This window comes from Vombatus ursinus, unplaced genomic scaffold, assembly GCF_900497805.2.
Source record: "Vombatus ursinus unplaced genomic scaffold, bare-nosed wombat genome assembly UNPS02004268.1, whole genome shotgun sequence".
In the NCBI taxonomy this organism is placed as follows: Eukaryota; Metazoa; Chordata; class Mammalia; order Diprotodontia; family Vombatidae; genus Vombatus; species Vombatus ursinus.
The window spans coordinates 159,574-173,939 of NW_020944046.1; the positions used below are offsets into that span (position 1 = coordinate 159,574).

General features: G+C 52.4%; 1 protein-coding gene across 1 annotated transcript; it reads right to left on the reverse strand.

Moving 5' to 3' along the window:
• Window positions 1-298: 298 nt before the first annotated feature.
• On the reverse strand, window positions 299-13,542 carry ALAS2 (5'-aminolevulinate synthase 2). Its single transcript, XM_027877406.1, has 10 exons — window positions 13,370-13,542; window positions 12,930-13,052; window positions 11,152-11,274; window positions 10,119-10,344; window positions 8,058-8,242; window positions 7,317-7,496; window positions 5,885-6,049; window positions 4,201-4,469; window positions 3,058-3,220; window positions 299-713 (listed from the first exon to the last, which is right to left on the reverse strand). The coding sequence occupies exons 1-10, from the start codon at window positions 13,536-13,538 to the stop codon at window positions 550-552; spliced, it is 1,767 nt and encodes a 588-aa protein (XP_027733207.1). The 5' UTR covers window positions 13,539-13,542; the 3' UTR covers window positions 299-549.
• Window positions 13,543-14,366: the final 824 nt, after the last annotated feature.

A 14,366-nucleotide genomic window follows, 5' to 3' on the forward strand; every position in this document is an offset into this window, starting at 1 on the left:
GAGTCAGAAACAACTGAACAACAAAATCTGATTTCCCATAAGCCTAATTTTAGAATCCCGCTGGCTGGGCCTCAGTTTTTTCCTGTGTAAAATGAGTTGTTTCGACCAAGTGCTCGCTAAGCTTCCTTTCTGCTCTGACCTTCTGGTTCTTTGACTGAAGGCCCAGGGCAGGCTTAGGGAATCCATCTGTGTTTGAATGTCACCTTGGTCTCACCTGGGTCATTTGGTGATACTGCATGGGTGTCTCTGTATCTCCCGCGGGCCCCGCCCCCCCGCCATTGAGTAAACAGAACAGACATCTGGCTATAGGATGCGGTTTATTATCTATGAACTATCGAATGCGTGTATGAATTCTCAAACGATTTCACCTCCCTGAGTAGGTGTCAGGGAAGCGCACTACAAATCTTAAAGCATTAGAGAGATGAACATGATGCTGATGAGAGACTGAGGTGGGGCCAGTTCACTCAACCCATGCCAAGGCCAGACATACCCTGGCAGGGGCAGGGAGGCTGGAGCAGCCCGTATCTCTCCCCTCCCCCTCCCAGGCCATCAGGCGAACACAGTGACATACTGAGGGCCCATGTTTCCAAAGTAGGAGCGTTCCCACTCGCTCATGAGGTCAAAGTGCACGGGACGGTGGCAGAAGTTGCAGGCAGCAGAGGAGACATCCTGGAGGGGCAAGCCCACTTCAGCCCAAGTCTCGAGCAGTTTCCCTGGGGGGGGGGGGGGGGAGGAGCCTCAGTCAGACATCTGTAGACTCATGTTGTTCCGGCAGAAAGGGAACTTAGCACCAAGTCCAATCCTCCCTATCACCCCAGGCCCATCCCACCACCGATGGGCCTTCCCTTCCAACCGGAGCTGGTTTGCTTCTCGCCCACCATCCCAGGGGCTCGCCACATTGGTGCTGGCCTTTTCCTAGCTTGAGCCATCCACTACCCTCAGCTTCTCTCACAAGCTGGGATTATATGTTCGTGCCCTCATTTTACAGATGAGGATGCAGGTCTAGAGCAGGGAAATGACTTTGGGTCGTTTCCCATTCTTGATTTCACAGAGAGCCAAACTGAAGTTCAGAGAGAAAGCCGTGACCCGGGCTCCACAAGTGACAGCTGGATCTCGACCCAGGGCCGGCGCTTTTTTTTTTTTTTTTAATAATTCAGTGTTATTTTTTTCAACTGTCAAGTACCTGATTTTTCTCCCTCCCTCCTCCTCCATCTCACTGAAAAAAGGAAAAAAAAACCAAGCGAGAGGAGTCAAGCCAAACGGATTCCCACATTGGGCAGGACTAGCCATCCTGCCAATGTCTGTAGTGCGCCAGGCAAGCCAGGCTCCCAGTCCAGTTCTGCCCTTGACTTCTGGTGGGACTCTCTCTGGGCCTCAGTTTTCCCTCTGTAAAATGAGTAGACTGCCTCTAAACGCCCTTCTGTTCTGAAGGTCTGTGATGCTTAGAACCTTCCTCTCTGGGAAAGTTACTCAATGGTCTCTCTTGCCCTGAGATCTTTCAGAATCTTATTGTGGAATGGAAGCGCCTGGCCCAGCTGTACTGGTGAAAGGGCCATCACCCCAGAGATTGGGCCCCCACCCAGATGAAATCACAGACCCAGAGTCTCTGAGGTTCCCCCTCCCCGCATTGGACCATGGTGATTCCCTGTCTAGGCTTCCACTCCTCCTGTGTTCTGGAATATGCCACTGTCTCCCATGCCTGATCTCCATCTGGTAAGATCCTGCCCTGGCCATTCTCTGCAGGTTTGTGTCTCCATCTCTTTACTATAATAACATATCACATCACCTAACCAGGGTGTCCCCAAAGTCTTAAAGCTTCCAACTGCACTAAGACTTTGGGCCACCCAGGATCTTGCTTTAGCTCTGTGAGGCAGGCACTGCAAGGCCTCTTACCCTCATTTAACAAAGGAAGAAACTGAGGCTGAGAGGCTGACTTTCCCATGGTCCCAGAGCTAGGGGCAGAAGCAGCATCAGGACCCAAGTCTGTTTGCTCAACGTCCAGTCCCCTTTCCATCGTGTTCTTCTCCTTCCTCCCCAGGCCTTCCTGTAGCTCCCCATCTGTGTCTGCCTCTTGCCCCACGGCCTTCTCAATGTCTTTGTGCATGTCCATCTTTCAGTGCTCCTTTACTGTAGTCCAGGGACCCAGATTGGAATTTCAGCTCTTCCACATACTAACTGTGTGACCCTGGACACTCATTTAACCTCATCCTCAGTTTCCTCATCTGTAAAATGAGGATCTCACAGAGTTGTTGGGGGGACAGTGCTTAGTCAATATATGAGTTGTGATGTATTTTATTGAAGAGAAAGTGGTAGAGAGGCCCAGCCATGCAGAGAAGGGCCAGCCAGGGCAGGATTTTAACAGATGGACGTTAGTTCCTCATCTGGGAAATCAGGGTGCTGGGCTCCATCTAGATCTCTGAAAGTCCTTTCAGCTCAAAACCCATTATCCTTTGTCTGCCTCCTCCTCTCCTCCCTCTCTCTCTCTCCCTCTCTCTCTCTCTCTCTGTCTCTCTCCCCTCTCTCCTTTCTCTTCTCTCCCCTCTCCCCTCTCTCTCCTCTCTCCCTTCTCCCTCTCCCTCTCTCTCTCCCCCCTCTCTTTTCCTCTTTCCCGCCCCCCTTTCTGTCTGCCTCTCCCTTCCCCCCACTCTATCTCTGTCTCTCTCCCCACTCCCTCTTCCCCATCTCTCCTCTCTCTGTCTCTGCCTCTCCCTCCCCCCTACTCTGTGTCTTTACCTACCTCTTCCTCTCCCGTCCCTCTCCCTCTCCCTCCCTCTCTCTCCCTCTCTCTCCCTCTCCTCCTTCCACTCTCTCGGCTTTGGTCATTGGCCTACGCTCTCTCCCCCGTCCCCCGTCCCCCGTCCCTCATCTCCCAGTTACTCCTCAGCGTCTAGGCTGTCGGAGTCTAGACTCAGTCAGGTCTCTTCGCTCCAGGGCCCACCATTCTTCTTTGAGACCCAAATTAAGGAGAAGAGAACTCAGGCCCAGGAGGGACGTGTCAGGGCCAGGACACAAGGAGGCAGGGAAGCTATAAAACCTGGGTGGGGAGCGTAAACTTACCCACAAAGTAGTCCATCATCTGGGGTGTGTGGTGAGGAGAGGGTGCCAGCCTCAGCAGCTCCTCACCCCTGGGCACTGTGGGATAGTTGATGGCCTGCACGTAGATGTTGTGCTTGGAGATCAGGAGGTCGCAGATTTGGCTGTTGAGGGCAGCATCCCCAACCTGAGACCATAGGAGAGGACAGACATGTGCTGAGTCCCCCTGGTCCCTTCTGTCATCAAATCTCAGATTCCGGGAGCAGCCCCAAGAAGTGGTCATCCAGCTTTTCTTGGAGACCTCCAGGGATGGGGAACTCACTACCTCCCAACGTAGCCCATTCCACTTTCAGAAAACTTTTCCATACATTGAGCTGAAATCTGACTCACTGCTCCTAGCTCTACCCTCTTGGGCCAATCAGAACAGGCCTAAGCCTTTTTCCACAGGATAGTTCGACAGTGATGATTGTGTCAACTGTGTTGGTGATGTCTACGTGCCTAGAACTCCTACCTGTTCCTCTGGGTTCTGCCCCCTCTTTACACAGGAAGAAACTGAGTTCCAGAGATGGGAAGTGATTTGCCCATGCGTAGACTCAGCTAGTGGCTGAGCTGGGAAGAGAGGCCGGGAATCTCAATGCTCTGGCCCACTCAGCTGTACAACTGACTTGTTAGGCAGTCGTGACTATGTATGTCAATGGGGATTTTTATTCTCCATTCACTTCTTCACTAACTCATTCACTCAGCCCTTTGTTCAGTCATTCTTGCTCTTTCTTCCTCATGGATTCAATCAAGACATTCATTGTCATTATTTTATTCATTGCTTTTACTCATTCACTTATTCATGCCTTGATTTACTCACTCAGTTATTCATCTGTTCCTGCTCATTCAATCATTCATTGCATTCATTCATTTACTATATTGAATAATTCACTCAGCCATCACACTTTTCTTGAGCCCCTCCAGTCCCTAGCCTAGACTCTGGAAGAGTCACAGGCATAAGTGGGATTCAGTAGGAGAGCTGCCCCCAGGCTCCTTGCAGCCCCTGAGGCAGCTCACCAGAGAGAAGGCTTGTGGAGGTGGAGGATGTGGCAGGGACCTGCCCTGAGCCTCAGAGGAGGGGAAAGGGTTTGGGGAGCTAGGGGAAGGGGGAGCTGGGGCTTCCCTCACCCGGATAGGAATGATGTGACTGGGGCAGGCAATGACAGGAAAACCCTTGTCCATAAGCAGTTGGCGCATGTGGCGGACGTTGCGCTGGTGAGCACGTCGCAGCACTTGGCCCTCTTCACCCTTGAGGATGCGCACAGAGGCCAAAGCCCCAGCCAGCACCATAGGGGGCAGGGAGGTGGTAAAAATGAAGCCAGCGGCATAAGAGCGCACCGTGTCCACCAAGTCACGGGTACTGGCAATATAGCCCCCAACACAGCCAAAGGCCTTTCCTGTGAGAGAGAGAGAGAAAGAGAGAGAGAGAGAAGTCCATCCTCTGCCTGGAAGGGTGAGAGAGGAGGGAGGCCATGCCCCATGCCTCCTTGACTCCACCATTCAGAATCCTTCAAGGTGTACTCCGGCTCAGAATTTTCTCTGCCATCACATCCTGCTTGGTATTTAGCTATCTGTATGTATACAAGGAGCAGGGGGAAAGGGCAAAAACAAATGTCTCTTGAAGAGTTGAGAAAGAGGCTAGAGACAAAGTGAGAAAAACAAGAGACAGGAAGGAAGATGAGATGTGGAGGAATTTGGAGAGGCAGGAGATGGGGAGGAGAGAGGACAGTGGAGGTTCAGCGGCCTGCAGAAAGGTCAGGTGTGAGAGAGGAGGGCATTGGCCCCTCTGAGCGCTTTCTGTGGCGTATGGACTTTCTGTGGCGTATGGACGGTGTTTCCTTGAGCCCCAGGCAGGGGACTGGGAATTGTGATAAGGACGTGTCTCGGGGTGATTAGGTGCTCTGAGCCCCCAGGAGCTCACTGCCTGTGTCTGCCCAGGCCGATTGGAGCAAGGGACCAAGGGTGCGGCCCCACCAGCTGTTGGCTGAGCCATGAGCCCTCCCCACTGCCATGGGGCCCCAGATGCTGGGGTGGGGGAGGACAGGGGAACCAGCTGAATCAGGTGGAATCCCTCTCACCCCCTCCTTTCCTTGGACAGTCTCTCACTTAGAGAATCTGTATGCAAGGTGCTTGTTCTACCAGAAGAGTCACAGGTGAGGAACAGAGCAAGTCTCCCTGTTTGGCACCAACTATGACTATCCTCTGAGCCCTTTAACCTAAGACCTCAGAATCCCCAACTGAATTCTGGCTCCTCCTGTAAATCTCCTAAATTTCCCGTGAAATCCTTTAAATTGACATGTAAACCATCCCCACGTAAACCTTGGTGCCCCCGTGCATCCCTCCAGATCCTGAGCTAAGTGTCCTGAATCCACAGTAAAGCCCACTGAAGTCCCAGTGAAAGAAGCTGTGTGAATCGCTAGCTGAATTCTCTGGATCTTCAGCTAAACCTGTCCAAATTTGGAGGCAGAAGCCCTGGGTTCACATTCTGCCTCTGCTCTTTACTTCCTATGTTCCCTCCTTTGGGCCTCTTGTCCTCATCTAGAAAATGAGGGAGTTGGTCTAGATTTCCTCCAAGGTCCCTTCTAGCTTCTAAGTTCTCTGGTTTTAGCAAAACCTAATGAATTCCCAGCTAAGCCCTGTACATCCACAGGTGGCTTCTGCTGGGCAGCCCGAAATGGGAGTTGGGCGGGGGATGGGGAAGAGGGAATAAGCCCCTCATTATCTATGAAGAGATATCTAGGGCAAGAGGTAGGAATGGCCATGGAATCCCTCACGCTGTCCCTGGGTCTCCCCTTCTTCCACCGCAGCTCACCTAGGGTCCCAGAGACAATGTCAATCTTGTGCATAACGCCATCACGCTCGCCGATTCCGGCACCCCTCGCGCCATACAGGCCAACAGCATGGACTTCATCCACAAAAGTCAGGGCCCCGTACTTGTGGGCTACATCACACATCTCCTCCAGGGGACAGATAGCACCTGTGAGGGCGGGAGAGGGCCAGGAAGATGAATGATGCGCACAGAGAGAGTGGGAAACAGAGACCAGAACCCAGAAACAGAAACAGGCTCAGAGAGAGAGAGAAGTATACCAGGATGAAGAGGGAGAAAAAAAGGGAGAGGGAGAGAGAGAAGAGAAGAGAGGGAAGACTAGAGTCTGTCAGGGATGCCCAGTAGGCTGGCCTCCCCTTCCCCAATCCCAGATAAGATTCCTCCCCCAGATGCCTCATTCTGTCACCTAGGGACGAGACCCCAGCCTCTGCAGCTGGCTTCCATCCCCGGCTGATCAGTTCTTTGGCGAACAGAAAGTAGCAGAATGGTTAGAACTTGTTTGTTTTATCTTTCTTTGTATCCCCAGCACTTACCACTTAGTAGGTGGTTTACCAGTGCTAAGCAGCTAACTGAAATTAGACCAATCAGGCAGGGGGATGGTTACAATAGTACTCCTTTTGAGGAAAGGCAGTAGGAGAGTTAGAACATGGGCTCTGTTGGAGAGCTGTCCAGGCAGCGGGGTGATGTGGGCCTCTTTCCAGCCCACTCCAACAAACACTGATGAACTAACTGCCCTCTGCTCCCCATGGGATCTCCAAAGGCGAAAAGGGAAACAGCCCTGTCTTCTGCATTCTGCTGGGGGAATCTAGCATGTGAACAGAACAGAAAAGGAAATGCACGAGAATGTGGAGAGGAAGCTCCCTGTAGGAGGTGGCATAGGAGTGCCAAGCGGACAGAGGTTAGGAGCGAGCACGGCCAGATGTGGGGAGATCGAGCCCTACAAAGTTTCGGAAGCAAGTGATAGAATGCCAGGTTTGCAGAGCAGATGGGAAGTCCATCTGGCTGGAACAGAGAGTGCGGGAACGGGGAGGGATGTGCAGGAAGCCTGGGGAGGGAGACTGGATCAGACTGTGAAGGCCCTTAAATGCCAGACTAAGGAGCTTCTCTTGTGTCCTAGAGGCAATAGGGAGCCACTGAAGCTTCCGGAGCAGAGGAGCGACATGCTTGGACTTTTGTGCTTTCTGGATTGGAGAAATGAGGTAGTGGGATGGCTAAGAAATGTGTCTAATGGATAAATATGGCAGTGGGATGGTTTGGAGTAATAAGGAAGTGGGATGGTTAAGATATTGTTGGAAAAATAAGACAGTAAGATAGTCAGAATGTTGTCTCTGTTGGTGAAATAAGGTAGTGAGCGGTTAGGACATGTCTTCATTAGTTCTTCCCCTTCACTGCCCCTGTGCCCCCAGCCCCCTCTCACCATCCATGGAGTGGACTGTCTCAAAGGCAACGATCTTGGGGGTCAGGGGGTCAGCTTTGCTCAGGAGTTCCTCCAGATGTTCAGGGTCATTGTGGCGGAAGACAAACTTGGGGACCCCACTGTTCCGGATGCCCTGGATCATGGAGGCGTGATTGCCTGCGTCTGAGTACATCTCACATCCTGCAGCCAGGTGAGAACAGCCTTTCAGGCCTCAAGTCCCTGGCCTGCCCCCTGGCAGCCTGTGAGGGAGGCCAAGCCTGGGCCAGGACAGAGCTGACCCAGCTTGGAGGGCCCTGCTTGAAGACTTCTTCCAGGAAGTCTCTATAGAATCACCAACCATTACAGCTAAGGATGGAGTGCTTAGAGATCAGTCACTCCAAGCCTCTCATTTTACAGAAGAGACAGGCTGGGAGAGGGGCAAGGCCTTTCCCAAAGGCCCTGAGATGGTGACTAGCAGAGTCTGAGTCAGAACCTCATTCTGCTGCCCACCGGCCAGTTCAGGGCTCTCTCTCTGCTGCTTCTTGGTGAATTCACCCATTCGTTTGCTCCCCCGTTCACCTAAAACATGTATTAGGCCCTCACTGTGTGCCAGGTGCTGTTCCGAGTTCTAGGATTATTGAGACAAAAACAAAATAGTCCCTGCCCTCAAAATCCATTGTACAGCGCATCCCTTCACTCCCTCGTTCGTTCGTTCTTCAGCGTAACGAGCACTTGCTCCCCCTGTGCAAGCCCGGGGCTCACCTGGCAGGGTCCTGGCGAGGGTGAACAGCGTTGAGTCGTTGGCCACAAAGCAGGAGGAGAAGAGGAGGGCAGCGTCCTTGGAGTGCAGGTCGGCCAGCTCTCGCTCCAGGGCCACGTGGAACTGGCTCGTCCCGGAGATGTTACGTGTCCCACCAGCCCCAACTCCAACCTGCTTCAGGGTGTCCCTAGGGAAGAAGCAGGAGAGTGCCACGTCAGTGCCATGGCTCCCTGGGGAAAAAGGACCAAGGAGGGCCTCTTGGAGGAGATGGGCCTTTTAAGAAGTGATGGCTTCCAGGAAGCCTTCCCTCGTGTGCCAGGTAGCGTAGCACCGTACTAAGGGCCCTGGACTTAAAGGAAAGCAGAGCTGGCAGTCCGTTTTCTGGATCCAGGAATCAGATGTTGTAAGGACTGTAGATTTAGAACTGGAAGGCACCTTAGAGCTTACATAGGCCAACCCTCCTCATTTTACAGGAAAGAAAACCGAGGCCAAGTGAGGAAGGGACTTTTCCAAGGTCACACAGAGCTAGTCCTTGAACCCCGACACCAAATCCATTCCTTTCAGCATGGCACCACGCTGCCTTTCTCACGCTCTGCCTGAGGCCTGAGCTAGGCCTGAACTAGACCTGAGATGGAGTTTTGTTCTCTGGGTCTGCACCGCTTATGTGCTCTGCTCCTGACATCTGAATGCTCTTTGACCTTCCCTTTCTGAACGCTCTGCTATTCTCTGTCTCAGAGCCCAAGATTGTTCAGCTCGTAGGTGTGAATGTCCTCTGGCTCTGCTTTGAGGTCTGCCAGCTGGGCTCACAGAGGTAGGGCTCCCCGGTTCTGCCACCTTACTTTACAGAATACGAGAACTCAGTTCCCAGAGGGAGGGGCTCACCCAGGCTCACCGCCATAGAAAGTGGCCGAGCCAGGATTTGAACCCGGGGCATGACTCCAACGTCAGCACTCTGTCTACTGCCCCAGGCTTCTCCAATGCCAAAGATCCTGGGTCCCAGGTTCCAGGGCCTGCTGTCCTTCCATTCTGACCTGGGCTTCTTTTCTGGCTCTCGGACTGTAACTGCATTTCAGACATCTCAAACTGGATGTCCAGTAGACATCTGAGACTCAACGTGTCCAAGACAAGACTCTTGCCTTTCCCTAAACCCTCCCCCTTCGACCCTCCCTATTACTGCGAAAGGCGGCACCATCCCCCCAGTCCCTCAGGCTCACACCCTAGGAGTCACCCTGAGCTCCTGACTCTCTCTCTCACCCCCTGCCATAGCTAAGCTGATGCCAAGGCCTGTGATTTCACCTTTGTAATAGCTCTCTAGTAGGCCCCCTTCTCTTCTCTGACCCTATTACCACTCTGGTGCAGGCCCTCGTCTCCTCATAGCAATGGCTGCTGGCGGGGGTGGGGGGGGGTGTGCCTGCCTCAGTCTCTCCCCATTCCAATCCATCTTCCATTCAGTCAGTCACTAAAATGATTTTCCTAAGGCAAAGGTCTGACCACGTCATTCAGTCCCCTACTCAGTAAATTCCAGCGGCTCCCTATTGCCCCTGGATCACATCCAAGGTCCTCCCTTTCCAGGCTTCTTACATTTCCCTCCCCAACACGCACACTCTGATCCAGGGACACTGGCCTCCTGGCTCTTCCTCCAGCAAGACCCTCCCTCTCCTGAGTGGATGTTTTCAGTGGCTCTCCCTCACGTGCGGAATGCGCTCCCTCCTCAGCTTTGCCTCCTGGCTTCCCGGGCTTCTTTCAAGTCCCAGCTAAAATCCCACCTTGTGTAGGAAATCTTTCCCAGGTACTCTTCATTCTAGTACCTTTCCTCTGTGGATTATTTCCATCTTGTCTAGAACTCATTTGTCTTTAGTCATTTCTATGCTGTCTCTTCCGTTAGACTGTGAGCTCCTTGAAAGGCAGAGACTGACTTGCCTTTACCTTTCTTCGTGTCCCCAGTACTTAACATACAGCCTGGCATACAGTAGGTGCTTAATCAGTGTTTACTGACTGACTTCCTCTAGCTCAGCGACCTGACCCTAACTTGCTCTAGCGAAAGGGGTCCCTTCAGCACTCACTGTGTGGCTTGGAGCACGCTGGGGTGCCAGCTCATGCCCAAGTAGTCATTGCTGCACCAGATAGACACCTCTTTGGTGGTCAAGCTTCCCCCTTCCGAGAAGTCCTGGGCCATAGGGTAGGCATCGGCCCTGCGGTTGACGGTCTTGAACACACGGTAGCTGTGGTCTCTCTTCTTCTCTTCAATCTTGCGGCTGAAGAAGGCATCATAGCCAAAGGCGTGGCTTCCTGTGGGGAGATGGGGCAGCTCCAGGGTTTGGGAAGCCTCCCTCCCCTCCTAGCCCTCTGGTGAGGCCCTGGGGCTGCAGCCTCCCTGTCCTGCAGACTGCTCTACAAAGCTCCTCACTCCCCTCTTCTCTATTTCTAGCAATCTCTTCTTTCTCTTCTCACCTCTCTCTTCCACTGTATCTTTTGGTATTCTCTCTCTCATCTCTGTACCCCTCCATCTCTGTCTCTCACTCTCCACCCATTGTGTCTCTCTCCCATTTCCCCTTCTCTGTCTCTCCCTCTCTCTCTGCTCATCTCAAATTCTTTCCTTTCCTCTCTCAGTCTCTGTTTCTTTTCTCTCTGTTAGCGGTCTCTGTCATTTTCTCTCTGTCTGGCCTCCTTTCTCCCTTCTTCCCCCTCTTTCTGTGTGTCTGTCCATCTCAGTCTACCTGATCTCTCTCTCTCTCTCTCTCTCTCTCTCTCTCCCCCTCCCCTCATCCCGCCCTCCTGTGACTCAGTTTCCCTCCCTCTGTGTCTTTCCCCTTTCTCAAGCTCTCTGCCTTTCTGTTGCCCCCAAATTCTCTAAGGCCTTCCTTTCTGGGCCTCCCTTCTCTTCTGGCCACGTCACTTTCCTTCTGGCTCTCTCCTCCACGTCTCTCACTAGTCCAGGGCAGAGAGCAGCACCTCAGGTCTCAGCCAGCACAGTGTGTGCACTCCCCCCTAGTTACACCAGATGGGTCCAGGGGAGGCCTGGGGCTCCGAGTGTCTCCCTGGGCGCTGCCTCATCCCTCTTCAGCCACCCTCCCCCGCCGCTCGCGGATAGCCTACCAGGCATGTTGTCCTGGATGAGGTGGCTGATCTTGTTCTCCAGGGCCAGCTTCTGCCCCCCGGAGCCCCAGAATTGCTTCCTCAGGCTGGACTGAATCTCCTGGACCAGACAACTAATTGGAACTAGAGAGGAAAGAGGATTGAACGAGTGCGCCCTGCTCTAAGCCTAAGCTGAGATACCAAAAAGTAAATAAATACATTTAAAAAAAAACAAATCTAGTTCAACCAAACAAAAAAAAAAAAAACCACAGTGAGAATTGGGTGGGGGCAAGCTCTGGATGAGCAGTTAGGGGATATCTCGGTTCAAGTGTTGTCCCCACCATCGGTTGCTGTGTGACTCGAAGCAGTCTGAGCAACCTCTCTGAGCCTCTTCCCGCGTCTGAAGAGTAAGAGGGTTGGATTCCATGATCACCATGGTCTCTCCCCTGTTTTGTGGATGAAGGAAACAATCTCAGGTTGGCTCAGTAACTTCCCCAGGATCCCACAGCTGGTGAGTATCTGAGGCAGACTTAGGCCTAGATTCTTCTGCGTCCAAGTCCAGTGCTCTATCCAGTACGCCACACTGCCCATGTGGGCGATCGGCAGTGACACAGCCTTGGAATGCCTTCTGTTCCTACTCAATACCATTACCCATTACCCTCTCAGCCAGCGGCTCCCTGCCTGACGTTGGCTGAGTGACATGGCTTTGCTAAGCCTCAGGCAGAATACTGACTCCATCTTTTCTCACCACCCTCTCTCCATAAAGAAAAGGGATTGGGCTAGATGGACCTCCAACCCCAGATCTTCCTCTCACTACCTGTGGGATCTTCAGCAATTCCCTTCCCCCCCTCTCTGAGCCTCAGTTTCTTCTTCTGTTAAGTGAGGGGGTTGGACTTCGGTATGGCCATTCCAGGATCCCAAGTTCCCTCCCCCTCTCTGAAGCTCAGTTTCCTCTAATAAAATAAAGGAGTTGGCTTAAGTGGTCTCTAGGTCCTTTCCAGCTCTGACCCAGCCAAGTTCTTGTTAGACGGGACTTTGGCAAGAGGGGCTCCCCTGAAAGGGAAGGAGCTATCCAATTAGAAACTGGACAGCCACTTGAGAGACCATCTCATCCAGCCCCCTCATTTCTTTTTACAGATAAGGAAACTGAGGCCCAAGGAGAGGAAGGAACTTGCCCAGGGTCACACAGGAAGTGATTAGCAGAACGAAGCCTAGGAGTGGGGCAATTGGGATGGGCTGCTGTGGGAAGCAGGGAGTTCTTTGGTGCTGGAGGATTTTCAGCTAGATATCATATGACTCCCCCCCTCCCATATTCTGTGATCTGACAGGGCTCAACTCGGGGGTCACTGTCAGCTCCGAAATTCTAGGATTCTCAAGTCTTGAAGTTTTCAAGTATTTTAACAGTACCGGCACTGACTGCTCTTCACCTTCAGCTTTACACGTATCATTTTGATTTGAGCCTCAGCTCAGGTCCACACGGATGCTGTGGTAGTGACCAGCATCCCTTCTGTGCATCTGGAGCTTAAAGAGGCTGCCACTTGCATGCAGTGGTCAGGCAGAGGTCATGCAGCTGATGCGTCTCTGAGGCGGGGTTCGAACCCAGGTCCTCCTGACTGCATGGCCAGAGCTGTAGCCACGGGGCTTCAGTATTTCTCTAAGGCAGTTCCCCCTCTTAGGTATTCTGGGTTTCTCTGGTTCTGTTTTTGTGATTTGGGGATTCTGTGACTCTTACGGTAGTCTATGATTCTGCCATTCTGGGGTTCAAAGGGTCTCTGGTTATCATGTCTGATGATTCTCACCTGCTTTGAATGTCTTGACATCCTCCTGGATCTCAGGCCCCGCCTTCAGCATGATCTTGCTCTTCCCAGCCTGGAGATCAGATTCCATGAAGGGGCACTGGCCCTTGGCCAGGGAAGGTGATCCTATCCCAAAAGAACAGAGATGACTCCTGCCCAAGCCCCAGGGAAAGGAACTCTGAGGAGGGGAACACTGCCTTGGGGAAGGGATGAAAGGGAGCCAGGTCGTGTCAGGGCTGCCTCAGGAGCCTTCCTCATGCCCCTTGCCACAAGACACTTAGCCAGAAGCCAGAGTTCAGGTGGCAACACCAGCCTTCTCTTTTGTAGCCTCCCTCTTCCCTCCCACAGTTGTGTGCAACACGTCCTTCCCCTTTCAGTGAACTCCTCTAAACTGGCAGGCATTTGGCAGTGGTGGTTGCTGGAAGGACCTTCTCCCTTCTTACCACAAGCCTGGACCTCTGCCTCTTTGCTTCCTGGGCTGGATGTGGCCAGGCCCCGGGCCACCATGACAGGGCACCTTTGGGCACTGAGCAACAGCTGGGGCCTTGTTTTCTTCAGGAATGTAGCCCTGTCTCTGGCCATGGCTGGGCAACGCTGTAGGAAGGAAGCCATCTTGGGTCTGCAGGAGAAAAAGTTGGAGGGTTAGGACATTTCTTGACATGGGGTCATCCCACTTCTGTCTGCATACCTTCAGTAACAGAGAACCGATTAAAAAGAACGGAGCCTTGACTTGAGGGAAGGCAGTATGGTGGCCTGGACTCCCCTCCTGCTTGTGGCCAAGGTCACGAAAGACCTTGGCCAAGTCCCTTCCCCTGTCTGGGCTGTAGTGGTGGAGTCTGGGAAATCTGGGATCCCTAGGGTCCCTGCTGGTTCTGGGACATTATTCTGTTCCAGTGAAAAACCTGTGTGAACGGGAGCAATCTGGAGATAGGTTTTGCACATGTATAAGCTATATCACATTGCTTGCCATCTCAGGAAACAGGGAGAGGAGGCAGGGAGAGAATTTAGAATTTAAAAATTTTTTAAAACAAATGTTAAAAATTGTTTTTACGTGAAATTGGAAAAAATAAAATATTATTCAAAAACCTAAAAAAAAGCAAAAGAAAAACGGGTGTGACTTTGGGCACATCCCCTCCCCTCTCTCTGCACAGCAGGTGGGCCTGGACTGGGAAGACCCGAATTCAAATTCACCCTCAGGCACTAACTAGCTGTGTGACCCTGGATAAGTCACTGAACTTCTGTTTGTCCCAGTTTCCTCAACTGTAAAATGGGAATGATAACAAGACCTTCCTCGTAGGGTTGTTGTGAGTATCAAATGAGATATTTCTAAAAAAAAAAAAAAAGTGCTCAGCGCAGTGCCTAGCACATAGTAGGTGCTATGGAAATGCTTACTCCCTTTCTTTCCCCCTCCCTCTCTGGGCCTTAGCTCCCCCTTCTACA